At 33.2% G+C, this 17,023-nt stretch overlaps 1 protein-coding gene across 1 annotated transcript; it reads left to right on the top strand.

Annotated features, from left to right (window-relative positions):
- The first annotated feature begins 267 nt into the window (after positions 1 to 267).
- On the top strand, positions 268 to 3,105 carry ZKT (protein containing PDZ domain, a K-box domain, and a TPR region). The gene is made up of 7 exons (XM_007014552.3): positions 268 to 774; positions 1,410 to 1,516; positions 1,713 to 1,807; positions 1,953 to 2,029; positions 2,233 to 2,353; positions 2,581 to 2,640; positions 2,717 to 3,105. Exons 1-7 carry the CDS (start codon positions 383 to 385, stop codon positions 2,858 to 2,860), a joined length of 996 nt encoding a protein of 331 aa, XP_007014614.3. The 5' UTR covers positions 268 to 382; the 3' UTR covers positions 2,861 to 3,105.
- Positions 3,106 to 17,023: the final 13,918 nt, after the last annotated feature.

The following is a 17,023-nucleotide window of genomic DNA, read 5'->3' as shown; positions in this document are numbered from 1 at the left end:
AAAAAGATATATACACAAACTATTAAGCTAAATGTTCTACTAATTTATATTTTTAAAATGCAAGAAAATTGGGACACCAAGCAACAGCAGATGAATTTTGTAGTTAAGATAAAAGGTGCAGAACGATTGCAGCCCGGATTGGGAGAGGATCTGCCAGCGGGGCATTGTCCCAATGAAGAAGAGTAAAGACACGTGTCTTTTTATGGTCCAACTGAAAATTGAGACCTTGTAAGAACCACTAGTCGCCCAACTGTAATCCCTAGCTGGTTTCAGACCAATCACGTACAGTCATACATACACTTTGGAGTTTCATCGCTTAGAACTTAAAAAGGATTTTCTCAGCACGAAAACAAGAGACAAACGAATATCAACTGAATCAACCATGTCTTTGGCTCCTAGCAGTCACCCATCTCTCTGCTCTTCGCCTCCATTGCCAAGAACCAGTCATATCCTTTTCTCTTCTATCAAGCATGTTGTATTCAACAACAGCAACTGCTCATTTTTTAGCACTTCTTCAGTCTCTTTCTGCAGTGCCAAGGAGCCGAAGCCACCGGTTTCGGTTGTCAAAGCATCCGAAACTGAGTCCCGAACGACAAATCAGGAACCGGAAAGTGAAGAGCAGTACGAGGAGTATGAGATAGAGATTGAGCAGCCTTATGGGCTCAAATTCAGAAAAGGCAGAGATGGTGGAACTTACATTGATGCTATTCTGCCTGGTGGAGCAGCAGACAAGACTGGGGTTTTCACTGTTGGGGACAAAGTACTTGCCACCAGGTTCTGTATAATTGTATATGCATATACTTTATTTCGTTGCTTTCATTTGCTCGTCTTTTAATTTCCTCAACTTTTTGCCTACTAACTAGAGATGATTAGACGGAGTTATTTCATTATTTTTAATTTTTTAAAATAATTGCGGGTTGCGAATATGCAAGCACATTACCAATTTTAAATTCAATGGCAAGGCAGTTTCTACGCTGGGAAGCCAGAGCAAACCTGTTAATTGTGCCAAATGCCACTGTACTTCTTAAGAGGTGGAGTTACGAGGCATTGCCACACACAAGGTGTCTGAAAGAAATGAAAAATATGGATTCAGCTTCCTGCTGGACAAGCATTAGCTTGGCCGAGTCAAAGTACTTCGGGATACCGCCTTTCTTGATCTAAGAGAATGGGCTTGATTGTCATCTTTGTGGGGACTCTCTTGTCCATTCCATAGGTCAATTTATGGCGGTTTGCCTTGGATAAATGCTTTTACCGAAACTTTTTCGCCCATCTTCAATAATTTTGGCAGATTCCATTCTCCATGGATCAGCTATCATTACGCGAGTGTTGAATGCATGTGTGTTTAATCTCCCAACCCCATAACGGATTGAAATTAGGAGGTGACCTATAATTTCTTGATGGGAATGCAGTGCAGTGTTTGGAACAGAAATATGGCCTTCCGCTGAATATGGTAGGACAATGTACACCATCCGCCAGAGAATTGGTCCATTGCTTATGAAAATGCAGAAGAGATATGGTAATTTATCACCTGATCTTGCTTTTTGCTTTACAATAAGTGAAGAATGTGTGCACATGGGCGTGTAAGAAATACAAAAGATCAGCAACTTATATTTGAATAGGATAATTTATACTAAATTAGCCTTAGTTTTTAATTCAATTTGTTGGCAAATGCCCTTGTCAGAAAAATATGAGCGTTTTCCCATCTTTTCCAGGGAAAGTTGATGATGGAGGTGAATTAACAGAAAAAGAAATCATTAGAGCTGAGAGGAACTCTGGAGTAATTAGTAACAGAGTGAGGGAAATCCAAGTGAGTACTTTCTAAAACTTGGCTATCAATTTGGATCTAAAATTGCATGCTAGAATACTTCATAACCTTTACTTCTTTTCACAAGGAAGAACCTTTTCTGTTTTATAACACCAATATAGTGTCTGCAACTTGCCTTGAACCTCAGATGCAAAATTATTTGAGGAAAAAGGAACAGAAAGAACGCCGAGCAATGGATCTTCGTGAAGGGTTGCAACTATACAGGTAACCTCTAACTTAATTTTAAAAGTATATTTGTTGTCCTTTGCTCATTTGTATTTTTATGGTTCAATGGTCTTCCAACAACATCAAGTTCCCAACTATATTCAATTATGTTTAAGCACCTAAATGTTTTTAGTTCTAGCTTCTGAACAATGAATTCTGCAAAGCTCTATCCAGCTAATATCTTGCTTGCTTTTATTGGGAAGGAGTGCCAAATATGAGGAAGCACTGGAGAAGTTTGAGTCTGTATTAGGATCAAAGCCAGAGCCTGATGAAGCATCAGTAGCGAGTTACAATGTTGCATGTTGTTATGCAAAGCTGAATCAGGTAGGTGATAAAGAATATATTGCGTCTTTCAGTTGTATCATTATTGATTTGGCAAGTATATATGAGTTTTGGCCAAAAGAACAAACAAACTATCCAGGCGTCTCTACTGGGACTACCGTGCTGAGTTTGTCGGTTAACACGGAATAAGTTTATGAGTTGAAGAATCTCTATTCAGGCTTCTCTATTAAATCCGTGCTATCTTTTTCCTCCATTGAAATTGTTTACAGATTCAAGCTGGGCTGTCAGCACTTCAAGATGCCTTGCAGGCAGGATTTGACGACTTCAAGGTAATAATCAATTGTGTTGCTTGTACTTGATTTGTTAGTCAAGTCTGTTAACTGAACTTGTTGCTGCTTTTAACAGAGAATCCGGACAGATCCTGACCTGGCCAATTTAAAAACTTCAGAGCAGTTTGAGTCTCTGCTGAAAAGGTTTGATGAATCATTTATAAATGAGAATGCCGTCAATGCCATTAAATCCTTATTTGGCATGTTCAACAAGAAATAAAGCAGTGAATTTGCTTCAGACATAAAACGATTTGAGTTGAAGCGTTGCATACAAGCATCAAAGAAGTTAAGAATCTCCCGAATCATCTTCAAAGAAGAAGTTACCCTTGTATATTTTTTGTTCACAGCTTTGAGGGTGACTGAAGAAATTCAACATGATATATGATCCATTAGGCGGCATCTTATTTGATTTTTTTGTTCTGTCAAACCATCTTAATCCAAACAAAGGCAAAATTTTAATGGTGAGGATCTCATCTTCTCTGCCCAAAACATTTATTTTCTTTCTTCATGTTTTCTGCCTTTTCAGTTACATTGGAGAGTTCCTGCCTTCCAAATAGGCCATGGTTCTCTTTCAAATTTTTTCTCTTAGAGAGAGAGAGAGAGCAGCTTCATATATGTTATTTGATCACTGAAATTCTCTTAAAAGATGGCTAGACTCAAGCAGCCACAGTGTCAATTTGGCCAAATCCTTTCCTAATCCACACCAACCTGTACCCATTTAAAATCGTTGTGAACTTAAATTTAAGTCTTGGGGATTTTAGAATTCGAATTCAATCAGTTGCATTCTTTTTTTTTTTTCTCAAAAAAGACTAGTTTACCATATCAATACTTATGTTCAATGGATATTTCTTAATGTAAGGTAATTGTCTTACTGATAAAGTCATGTGTACCAAGTCAAGGATGCAGAGGGAAGGGAAGAAAGATACGAAACATAGAATAAAAAATCAGAGCTAGGCCATGGCAAAACAAAAACATTTGAAATGTGAACCAAAAGAAACAGTATCCAGCAGATGAAAATGGCAGCTCAGGTAAGTCATATTGTGCTTAAATCTAAAACTCTAGAATATAATTCCCCTAAGCTGAAAACTTCACCTCTTCGCAATATTTAATTTGTTCGCATGATAAAGATTGCCGTTGTACAAAGACAGGGATCCTCTGTTATGCGAAAACCTCCTAGTTGAAAAGCAAAAATCTACATTTCATATGTTTAAGTGAGTTGTTCAATGCACCATTGGTCTTCTTTTAAGGTGTAATCATAATTGAAAGATCTATGCAGAAATCCCATGCTCAAAGCTTTCCATTGACCTGCTTATTTTAAAACTTACCACGATCTTCTACAAAATGCTAAAGTCTTCACAGCCAAATAGGAAATTAAAGAAGAGTCAAATTGAATCTAGAGTTTCATGAAAATTGAAGTTTGTGCCATTAGAATATTTCTTCAAGATGTCCCTAGAGAGAAATTTCTTTGCATAAGGGTTCGTCATCAGTGTTAGTATAGTTGTATGTTCTGCAAATCAATTGGTTGGTTGCACAGATATACATCTTGTATTTAAGTATTTATTATTTAGAAAAGGTAATTTTTATTTTCAAAAGACTTATAAATGCCGATTAGATGAAATAAACTTCATGAAATGTTATATGCTTTGCAAAAATATTATAAAGTGCTATAATTATAAGAACCTTATTGCATCAAAGTATTATTCTTAAATAGTTACTAGTTAAAGTTACATCAAGAAAAATAGATATTCATAAAACAGAAAGACCAGCACATGGTTATATTCCTCACTTATGAAGCAGTTAATCAATCTCATAAATTAAAGTATGGGGATACTTAAAATAACATATACGTACTTGTTATAAGAACAAGTTCAACAAACATGACTTGCCATGAGAATTCATTCGGTATATCACTCAAGTGTCTATGTAATAAATTCTCATATTACAATTGTATATGTGAGACCTCTACCTCTATAGGCCTGCAACTAGGTGTAGATGCGATAACACGGGTCAGGGGTAATTTCGTCATTTCTCATGGTGAGCCCCTAGAAGTAGGCTTTCAAACATTATTAAGGTCTAAGTAGGCCTAAGGAATAAATGAATGAGGGTAAAATAAATGAAGAAGATATAAATATTGATAATTTCCATGATAGGGGTAAAATGGTTATTTTGCACCTCGAGCCTAAATTTTTAAGTTTTCGTGAACTCGGGTACTTTTAAATTATTATAGACTTTGTTTCAGTGTTAAAGGAGTAAAAAGAGTGCATAAAGGAAACGAGGAAGACAAGTGGCCTTGTTAAGGGCATTATTGTAAATTGTATGAAAATTGGATAAACTTTAACTATAAATATCTAATCTCCAGCAGCTTTTCTTCTGTTTTCTAGCAACTTCTCTTCTTCTTCTTCCTCTTATCCTCTTCTCTATTTCATGTTTCTTTGCACCTTTTATGGAAATATCCTTTGAAACCTTTAAAACTTCCCCAAATTAGCTTTATTTCTCATGTTTTTCTACACCCTTTCATTGGGTTTTTCATGCTCTTGCACTTTTACACCTCAACAGCCTTCAAAAGTCTTTCTTAAGTACATTCACTCATTCGTTGGACGTGTAGAAAGAGAGGGAGTGATTTCCCTTATTAGCTTGGAAGAATTTTGAAAAGAAATTCAATTACAAATCCACTAAAGTGAGTAAACTTGAATTTAAAATATTTTGAGAAATGTATTGGTATTTGGATGAAGCATGTGAATGATTTTTATTTGATTTTTCCTTAAAAATTATGCATGGTAACAAGCCTTTATTAAAACGTTTTATGTGTTGAGTGTGCAATATGATGAATCCTTGTGCTCCTATAAGATGCTAATATATATATATATATATATATATGTTGTGTATCGATGTTAATATTGTGTAATAAATATAACTGTGCGTGTGCGCGATGTAAGGGATACACATGCCGGTAATGTTGGGTGCGGGAGTGTGGATGATGATATTGCTTGTGCGCAATGTGGGGGATGCACACGGCGGTATTAGCTGTGCACGATGTGGGGGATGCACACGATGACTTCAACTATGTGCGCGATGTGGGGGTTGCACATGAGCTGGGTGAGGCAGTGATGGTATTGGTGTTTATATATGTATATAAATATATATATTTATGCAATAGAAAGTTCATAAATATGGTATATGGTTGTAATGTATGTGAAATCTTGCATGTTGAATCTTGAAAATTGCTAAGTATTTTCAAGTTGATTTTGTCATTGTAGCAGAATGGCCTTTTCTTGATATAATGAGAACTTTCTTCTTGGTGTTCTGTTTCTCACTATAGCGAGAATGATTCTCGCTGCAGCGAGAAACTCTCGGGTTGGGAGGCTGGCTACAGTTCTATAACTCACTACAGCAAGAATACATTCTCGCTGCAACGAGATGTCTACAGGTGGTTTCACTACAGCGAGAATGAATTCTTGCTGTAGCAAGAAACCTTCTGTCGTGCTTGCTACCTTGTTTGGTTTCTGCCATATTTTCCACTTCTTTAACATCATAGCTGATCATGGACTTCCAACATCAAGGAATTAATTAATTAAGTTTGAAATGAGGAGTTTTAGTGAGAAACCCTCGACCAGTTGATGATTTGAGCCCAAATTTCGCTGCAGCGAGGATCAGTCATTTCGCTTGACTTGCTTGAATGCTACTAAACATGGATCCTTCATCATCAAGTGATTAACCAATTAAGGGTTTAATAAGGGGTTTTAATAAGAACTAAACTAAATTGCATTGTTTTTGAAAATAAGTGCATCATGATTTCTTTAAACTTTTCTTATCGCTTGCTTGTTCCCTTCCTTTGTTCACTCCTAGGTTTATACTCATTGTTTTCAACTTCATGTTTTCAAATCAGGAGGCAATCGGTAACTAGGTCGAGGTGTCCTCGTAGATTCGTCTCCTTGGTAGGTATCTCGACATTCAATAGCTATACTTTCGCCCAGGTCTCTCTGCTGGAAGTCGAGTATCCCTTTTGTTGTGTATAGACAAACCCGATGTAAATTATTAAGATGTATGTTTTAGACAATATATGTATATTTTGATTGGTAATACCACTATGAGTTGGAAATGGTTAGCATTATTTTGAATTGGAATTATGAAATGTGACTTTAGGAACTTTTGATAGAATGATGAACAAGTCATATAAATAGGTTTGCTTGGGCTTAGTGGGTTATGCCCATTAGGCCCAGCGCCAGTCATGACTCGGAAACTGGGCTGTAACAGTATAAATGATCCTTAAACTTGAAATCATTTAGTTACTTTAAGTGTGGAATGTTATGCTTTAATACTATCTAAAGTGGTCCTAGCAAAGGACGCTAAAAGAGGGATGGATATTGGGTATAACACGAAACCATGAAGGTAAGTCAATAAACAACAAAGTGTTAATCACCTTAAGTGAACATAAGGAGAATACCCCATTTTGTCGTGAGAAGTAATAACTCATGAAAGCTTTAGTCCTAGGAAATTGAAAATGTCAACAAAAAGGTTTGTCCACTCTTTAATGATGAGTTTGATTACTAAAATAAAGTGCCAAAATGGTAGATACAAAATTAGGATAGACATTGCGTAATGTTTTATGTCTTTTCTAGATAATAGATGATGAATGGATAATAATTACGCTACATGACTGTGCAGTGAAAGGTTGAGTCAAACCATTATAACTCTTCTTAACATTTGAATAGTCATGATGCATTGCTAGGTACCAATATATACTTATAAATATGAACTAATAAATTAGGAAATGGAAAATTAATGCATATGACTTTGATTAATCCAATGTCTATTGAACTTGGATTATAGTTACTATTTATTGTCAACATGTTAAGAATCTAATGGGTCACACATGTTAAACTATGTTAGTTGAGAATTTAAAAAGAATTGATTAAGTTGGACTTAATTAAAAGAAGATGAGAACTTCATGAACTTAATTGAATAGTTTAATTAGTCTTGAGACAATTTTGCAATTAACATAAAGTTATGTAAAGTTCTCCACAAATTAAAATTAATTTAATAGCTCATAAATATGAGGTTTATGTTTCATTAAAAAGGTAGCTACAATCAACCAAACCGTCATGACCCAAATCCAAGTCATGACTGGCGCAAAGGCTTAATAAATAAGGCCCACTAGACCCAAACAAGCCTCATGAACAAACAAACATAAACATATCACATATCAATATAATACAAGAAAACCATCTTAACATAAACAAATGTGTGTGTGTGTGTGTGTATCTAATGATATGTGATATTAGAGCCTTAGGTTGTTTAAGTCCTAAGTATTCTGTTTGAGTCAACAGAATTGTCAGGTTTTTATGTGGAATTTTGGTAGTGATTTGTGAACCGTAACACACTTCACAAATGGGAGACCACATAGATTCCCATGTTTGTTTAGAAACCCATCTAGTTGTCCATTTTGAGTCAAGATAAGTATTCGCTCTTGTTTTGGTATGGATGCCACCTAGAACTTGAGTTGTCTTTGATGAGTTTCTCGAGTAAGATGCTCCTAATAGAATAATGATGAGACCACGAACACCAATAGACATGGCAAGATTAATAGAATACTTCGAGAATAGATAGTTGAGGTAAGTTATGAATGTTATTCTCAAGCTTTCGAGAATAACCCTTTGGTTAAAGCACAATCATGTAAAATGTTTGAGATTATGACTGCACACAAAGAATGCGAAATAGGTATGTTCTCGTGTAAACAAAAATACGTAGAATATTTGATGTTATCACTAGATACACACAATTACTAAAACCCACATTAATGATTCCATGAGATTGGGATACCTTACTTTTTTATAAGAATGTGACCCTAGAAATGTATGATGAATTGAAAGATTTGGATAGTTGGTAAAGGATAATGATGTCCCTACTTGACCCACAATATGGTAAATACCTTGTGATCAATGTCATGGTGGAAAAGAATTTGATTCTAAGGACCTCATGGAATTAGGTCAATTACCATTGTTAGCATTTCTAAAGGTGAAGTAGCAAACCTTATTGAGAATAAATTTATGACTCATTGGTGTCTAATTATGAGATGTCGAGATAGACCTTAAGGGAATGGGTCTGTGGCATGATTTTCCTTATTGGAAAAGCACTTTAGCTACGTTCAAAGATGTGTAATTAAACAATATGATAATCGATCTCTAGATAATTTTTGGAAATGTCATAAGAGTTCTTTTGGATTTTTGTTTCACATGATGGAAGGTTTTGTCATGATTTTGATAATCAATTGCTAAGAGTTAGATATGAAAAGGTTATATTAAGAAGTAAATTCTTGAATGAGCACTTTATGCTGATAAACATGCCATAACAATAGAGTTTGGTATGCTTAGATGTTTAGATGTTTTTATAGCTTGATAAAAAGCTAAAAATTGATTACAAAATTATATAATTGGAAACCTTAATTGTGGTTCCAAAAAATTGAAAGTATACCATGAGAATCATTGGAATGATAGGTGATACCTAATATGGTAGCTATGATTTTATTAAATGTAAGTCCATAGGATTGAGACTTGTAGTAGTCTTTTGGAAGATTAAATGACGGATTTCTTTGTCACAGTACCACGACAAGATTACTGACAGTGAGTTAGTGATAATATGAGTTTCTAAATTACATACAGTTTGAGTTCCATTGGAATAATCCATTATTGGAAGACATTACCTTTCATAGTATGAGACCTAATGTATGAATCCATGTCTAAGGTTAAAGACATGGCTAGTGAAAGAATTTTATTTAATGTTGATATTAACTAAATACCCTTATATGTACAAGTTTGTGCTGCGAAAGACTACTTTATTAATTCAAAACAAACAAAGAATAATTCTTAGTGTGGTAAGGTTCCACAATTAAATGGTAGCCTTGTATGTTTGGGGAATTTTGAGTAGAAAATTGATTTTGTTAAGGTTAAAGGAAAATCTATGATATTGGTAGATACCATCCATTTGTACTTGCAACGCCACCATTGATTTGAAGTTAAGTATTTGGATTCATAAATTGGAGGAAAATTTTATAGAAACTATTTTTGCTTATGATATGATTTGGATTGTGATTGGGAGCAAGAAGTAAATTGCTTTATCTAAGAAATTTTTAAAATATCTTGATACCACAAGCCCTTTAGAGTACTCTATCCTTGTACAAGGATTTATCTAGAAGAGGTGTGAGTGAATAATATTTGATGTAAAAATGATTTTGGTTCTCAAGAAATTTAAAATGAATTGAACTCTTGTGGTATGAGTCACATGGGTGCACTTTACCATATAAGTATGGACTAGGCCTTGATTCTAAAGTTGACCGTGGTATGAATGAGCTAAGAAAAGTTTGAAATTTCTTGATGCTTATAAGCTATGTGGAGCAATTATTGCTATATGATCATTGGATTATGTGATGAAGGTAAATGTAATAGAAATTTTGGAGATGCCTTGGGCAATCAATTATCATGTTGGAATAGTATTGAGTCAAAATTTGAAAAAGATGTCATTTATAGCTTGGATTTTAGTCTTGGAATGGTTGATAATGGACAATCGATGATAAAGACCTAAATGTTAGTTCAAAGGAAACAAAATTGACAAGATATGCTTTTGAGCCAACAAAAGTATTTTTTCTATTATTGTTATTCTAATTATAAGGGTTATGTTGAGTAAACCTTTGGTATGCATTGGAAAACTTAATTCCGAGAGAATTTGTGAAATCATGAAGTAATCTAAGGATTTTGAAGACAATTGAGTCTGTCCATTAAAAGCAAGGTTAAGAAAAGCCAAATTTGTTATGTTAAGGTTATGATTGAATAAATATTAAAGTGCACATTGGAAATGCAATTTCAATAAATTATAGATTTTGTATTATTAGTCAAGTAGCTAATTGACCTTTATAAAAGTACAGATTATGTATTAAGTATGAAAAGGCTATGGATATTGTCAATTTGAAAATTTGAGGATTCGTATTGGGCATGAGAATTTCGATGTTTGTTGGGTGAAGGCTGATCATGCATCATAAACAAATAAAAATGCAGCGAAAATAAAATTAACAAATTGAATTGAGCCTCACACTCCTAGGATCTCTTCCTTGCCAAATTGAGTAAAGAATTAGATTAATAAATAAAATATATGATTATATCACTATACCTAAATAACAAAAGTTGATGAATCTTTTGTTAAAGCACCAAATCAACCTTCAAAAAGCCCAACCACCTTATCGATACATGTATCGATACATTAAACCCAGAACCTAAAGTATCGACAATTCTCTAAATGTATCAATACTTGACAACTTTTTTGAAAAAATAAAAAGGGTAAAATAGTTTTTTTCCTCATTTAAAAACTATATTAAAAGGCATATTTTTCATTTGTCTAAAGCTTTGGTTGCCTCCCAAGTATGTTCTCTCAACTTACAGCCACTCTTACACTTTTTTACTCCAAAAATCACCATTTTTGAAGATTCGAACTTGGTTTTGGGTTTTTTAACTATCAAAGGTAATGTTTTCCACATTTTAATCTTTCAAGACTTAGATTTCCTCTACTAATTTTAAATGTTCCAACAGATTTTCATGGTTGATAAAAAAAGCTAAGGTTTTCACAGGTTTATATCCTTAATAGCTCACCAATGTAAGGAATAGGGTAAGATTTAAATGTCTATATTACAAGTTAAGTGAATAACTGTGAATATTGAGCTAGAAAATTAATTATTGAAGAACTCAACTAGTTCCAAATTAGCATAGGATGAATATTACTTGCTATATAGCTTAAGTAAAGGCTACAATGGTTGATTGTACACGTAGGTACTGTCAAAACTTCAAGGAATTCGCTGGAGTAAAACTTTGGCTTTGGTAAAGGTCAAGTCTTCAAATAGGTGAGTGGATACACCGTTTCAATTGTTTAATATGTAAAGTAAAGCATGATTCATTGAGGTGTTTATCTTGCATGATTTAAATACCATTTTTATGCTGACTATTCAAATGTTTTGAATCCAAATAATTTCAAAGAAGATTTTGAATATACTACATATGTAAATATCTTACTATGTATTAGCTTTCAATGAGGGAGGACAAGCCCTTTCACTGATTTCCTTCAAAATGTGTTTAAGTTGATATGATGAGTTTGAGATGCATGTATGCTAGACGAGATGTTTTGGATGAGTATAAGATGCATGTATGCTAGATGAGATGTTTTGGTGGATGTAGACATTCCCACCCATGAGCTTATGATATAATTATGTACTTGAGCATGAAATGTATGATTATGAGAATTGTATGTGATGTAGTCCCACATACCTTATGAGATAAGTATGAGTATGAAGAATAAGCCATAGTAAAGTATGATTATGAAATAATGATGTTATAACTTTCGGATATGATAGATCATAGATGTTTATGACTAATCCAAGACAATGGAGATTTTTACCACTATTCATTATGAGTTGGGACGGATTACCACTCACAGTGTGAGTGAGGTAGAATGCCACTCACAAGAGCTCTTAGTAATCGAAGATGGTGGGATTAAACCTTATCCACTAAGAGTCAGGACAGATTGCCACTCCTAATGAGATCCAAGATAAGGGGCTATACCCTATCTGCTTATAGATGAAGCGAACTAACACTCACAGTTAGTTATGTTTTAGATGATTCTTAGAAGAGTATAGAAGTTGGATTTTAGGAAGATTACATACAAGTTATGATTGAGTAGTGATACAATATTGTTAAGGGATTGATGGAATATGGCTTAGTCCAAGTGAATCATAATCTTTATGAATGTCCCTAAATTAGAAAAACTTATAGAGTTAGAAATTGTAGAAAATTATCTGAAATTCTAAGTTTTATGAGTGAAGTATTGATATAGGAAGAATATGTATTGATAAGTTGAAGACAAAATGCCTCAATAAGTATTCTATGTAGATAGTATTAATACATTCTAAGGAAGTACTGATACATTTAGTTTAGGAAACATTATGTGTTAAAAGTATTGATACTTTACAAGGATGTATTGATACTTCAGCTACAAAACAATGTTTTCACTTCTTTTTAACAAGGTTTTCAAATGTTTTCAACTTTTATTTCATCCTAAATGTTTATACAACTTCGATTTCAATTAAACTTTTATGAAATGGCTTTGAATGACATTCTTTACAAGAATTTGAAGGTAATTTTATAAGATTCATGAATGTCATGTTTATGCAACTGATGATTTATGCTAAAACTTTTCACCTTAGCTTGTCTATTTCCTGTATTCGACTCACGGAGTCTTTGTGACTCATACGCTAGTTCCCCATTTTCTTTGTCGATCAATGAGTAGCTTACTACCCTTGTCGCAGAGACGAGCTCCTAATTATTCTTAGTGGGTGTTCTAATAGCCCACTTGATTCCTAGAGAAATCATATTCTACTGATAAGTCAGTCTTTATTTTATTATTATATGTTGATAGATGATTACTTTATGAGTATGTAGCTACAAATGGCACCATGATATACATGTTTTTTTAAAAGGATTTGACAGTTAAATGTTTATGACGAGATATTTGTATAGGTTATAAAAACCACTTTTGATTTAAAAGATTATTTTTGTTTCCACACATCATGAGGCAGCATTCCACCATGTTAGTGATGGCACCTAGTATGATGTTCATTAACGTTTCTACACATCGTGATGTAGAATTCCACCATATTGTGATGGCATACTAGATTACATGTTGATTTATTAATGATAATGTGTATGCTTTATATCTAAAGCAATGTATGCTTGATGAGTAAGAGGCTTGCTTAGGACTAGTGGGCCATTGATAACTCTATTTTATAAAGTTATAATTGGTCACAATTTTGAGTATTATTTGTTTAAGTTCTTGATTTTTAGTTTAAGTATTAATTATTTTTAGTCATTTATGATATTTAAGTTACTTATCTTGGGATTAATTGTTTTAAGTTATTTTATAATATTTTGCTCTAAGTTTAGTTATTATTTAAATTGTTTGTTACTTTTGTAGGTGTGCTATGAAAAAAGTGATAATTAGTGAAGGAGAGTGCATTCTAGGTGAGGACTTCCAATGCATATGTTACGGTATTTCGAGCATATCTCTTACTACAAAAGTCCAAATGATGTGATTCTTTGATCATTGAAAAGCTAAGAGGCAAAGCTACAACTTTTAAGTTTACCCCTTCACCCAATGTAGCCTCAAAGCAGGGGACAATTGCATCGGAATTCAAAATAGTGCAACAGAGCTTGACAATTCAAAGTACACATTTGGTGGCCGTGGCCTTCACAACTTCATGGCCACAGTGCCCAATCACTTAAAGATGCTTCAAGAGTTCAGAAGGCTCATGGCTAGAACCGTGGCCATTGACAAGGAAATTGCAAAAAAATAAAACAAGGACTGGTGGCCACAGTCCCCTATCACCATGGTGGCAGCCCTTAAAGATAAATAGGAATTTATGTGTATTTGGACTTCTAATTGGATACAAATTCAAGCTCCATTTAATTCCCCTTTCATAAGCATGTTGAAGCAACAATTAAGCAAGGTTTTTTTGAAGAAAAATAGGCATTCAAGCTAGCAAGGAAAGCAAGGAATATTGTGGATCAAAAGCTTAATAAATATTGTTGTTCTTTCTTTTCTTGTTATCTTTATACTTTCTTGTTTAGCGTTGATTGTTGAATTTATTGTTTTGATGATGTTTTTAGGAATTATGTTGACCTAAGTTTTTTAATCTAGTATTGCAATTGAACCCAATGCGTAGTTTAAATTTTTAATATTCTTTCTTACTTATAATTAATAGTGTTTAAGTTATTTATTTCAATCTTGTTCTTAATGCGTCTAATTGATTGTCCACCAATTAGATTGATTTGGAAACCTAAACAAAATTAGAAGAGAAAGTTTAGTGTAAACCATGGATGAAATAGCATATGTTCAATATTAATTGCATGAGATGATTAATGTGATTCATGTGTAAGGTAGGAATACAATTACATGTCATACGTAGCCATAATTAGAGTCTAAGTTTAACGAGTATTTCTTGATTTCAATTTACATAGGTGTATAGTAAATTGGTTAAGAAAGATATTTTTATAAGAACATTGAAAGAGACTTATAAATAAATTAAAACTCTGAGTTAACAACTCAAGCTTATATAGTAAATCAAAAGAGAGTAAAAGAGATTCAGATGAAATACTGAGGGGATATTGTGCTTCTAGACTTTTAATTAATTGATTAATTTTAGTTAAATTGCTATTTTTGCTTTGAAGTTTTAGTTTATTTAATTTTCAATAGTTTTAAAATTCAGTTTTCTGGATAAGATTAAGTTGGTTTAATTTTAATACTTAGCAAAACAATTTGAACAATTTTCCATGAGAACGAACTTTACTTTCTATTATATTACTTTTAACGATAGATGCATTTGCACGGTAAATCTGACAACAATCATACCCACATAAGTCTTTACACGAATCATGTCTCCAAAAATGAGATATGAGTGACATGTTCTTTGCTGTTTTTCAATTTCCTTTGATGAAAATAAAATATCAATCACCTTTTTCCTTGCTACCACTAGGCTTTGCGAGCATAAACAACCCTATTCTCCATTGAATTTATTCACTTTTACCATTCATGTGGATCACCATTGGAGGTTGAACATTTGAATAGCTTGTGGTTTGCTACAACTCAGCTTGGTGCAAGAGGATTATATTGTGATAAAGCCTCGTGATGTCGATTCCAAGGCATTAAGGTATAAAAGCTCTTAGCCTCTCATTGGGGTTAATTTATGATAAATATCCAAAAAGTGAATGGAAAATACGCGCTATTACAAGATGGAGGACCTCAAAAAAGCAAACAAAGTAAAGCTTATGGATACATGTACAGGAAATAGAGCAAGTGGCACTGGGTCTTGTTACAATAAAAACGAGGCTTTGAAAGTAAATGAGAAGCGTAGACTGCTCCCCCTGGGAAAAGGAAAAAGCATCTGGAGACGAAAAAGGCCTCTAGGGAGCACTTTTAGAGAGAGAAAGAGGAGGAAAGGTTAGCGATGGGAGAGAAAGGAGTGGCACACCTGCTGATTTCACCATTGTCAAGACCAAATCAGTTCCCCTTGCCTGATTAAGAGTAGTAGTGTCCCAGCATTAGGTTCTCGCTAGAATTTTTGGTTTGTTAATTACCATTTTTTGAGTTCGATTGTTAAGAGTTATTGGCTTTGTTGTCGCTTTTTAAATTTTATGATTTGTTAATTGGTTTTTTAATTCAATTGCTAAGATTTGTTTTTTCTTTTTTTGTTGTTTTTTAAAATTTATTGTTTGTTAATTACTGTAGAGTTGTTAATTTTGTTAATGTTCTTTAAATTTTATCTTCGAATGGTTTTTTTTTTTTTTTTTTTGTTCTGCATAAAGGTGGTTGGGTTATAATTAACTTTGTTTTTTCAGGGAGGCTTTTGATGATAGATTTGCAAGTTTAATTTGGGTAATGTACTTTACAATGTTGAATTACATCAAAGAATTCTCTTTTTTGGATTTTTCAGTATGAAGTTTATCTCTCTATTTTTAGCTTTTTACTTTTCAGCTTGATTTTATGTTTAATTCAAGTATTATTATGATTATATTGTGTATAATAACATTTTAGTACTATTTTGATTTTGAATGGAGATAATTATTTTTCATGTTATTTCTGGGTTCTTTGTGTTTTTTGACAGATATTGCTCACTTTGCCTGGTCAATTTTGTTACAATAAAAATTTTCAAAGTGTTTTTCATTATTAAATTAGTAATTTGTTTTCTTATGCTACAAAGAATGGGAGAAAGAATCCTCTTTGATGGAAAATGCTTGTACTTGCTGGAAACAAGGCATTTTTGTTTCTTATTCTAAACATAATGAGTGCTTATAAAAGTGAAAACTCAAAAAACTTTATTTGTTTTGCTTAGAGCTTTATGATACAGAGAATTGCAAACAGGTAAAATATTGTTGTGGCTATGAATGTATTTTTTTTTTATTCAATTCTTTTTTCTTTATGATTTGTTCTTCTTAACATGTACAAGTTAATTTATTTCTTGCTCTCTTCATTTGGTTTTCTATAGTTTTTTATTCAGATGTATATAATGCCCTCCTTTGTTTGCTATATGCATTTTCTTCTTACAGTTTTGACAAACCTCATTAAGCCATTTTATGGCTGTACTAGCTAAAGTGATCCAAACCTTCTCCACATGAACTTTGTAAAAATTTTGATAGTATCATTTAGAAGCATATCAAATATGTTATTCTCTTAGAATCTGTCTGATTCTCCAACATAACTTAAGGAAATTCTCCACTTCTGCATTATCTCATTGCTCAAACAGCAAAATTTGAATCTACCTTTCTTGAATAAAAAAATTCTAAATTCAAGTTAT

The sequence above is a fragment of the Theobroma cacao genome, chromosome 9 (assembly GCF_053813885.1).
Source record: "Theobroma cacao isolate CCN51 chromosome 9, ASM5381388v1, whole genome shotgun sequence".
Lineage (NCBI taxonomy): Eukaryota > Viridiplantae > Streptophyta > Magnoliopsida > Malvales > Malvaceae > Theobroma > Theobroma cacao.
The sequence above is the reverse complement of the archived record's forward strand: the minus strand, read 5'-3'. Positions and strand labels throughout refer to the sequence as shown.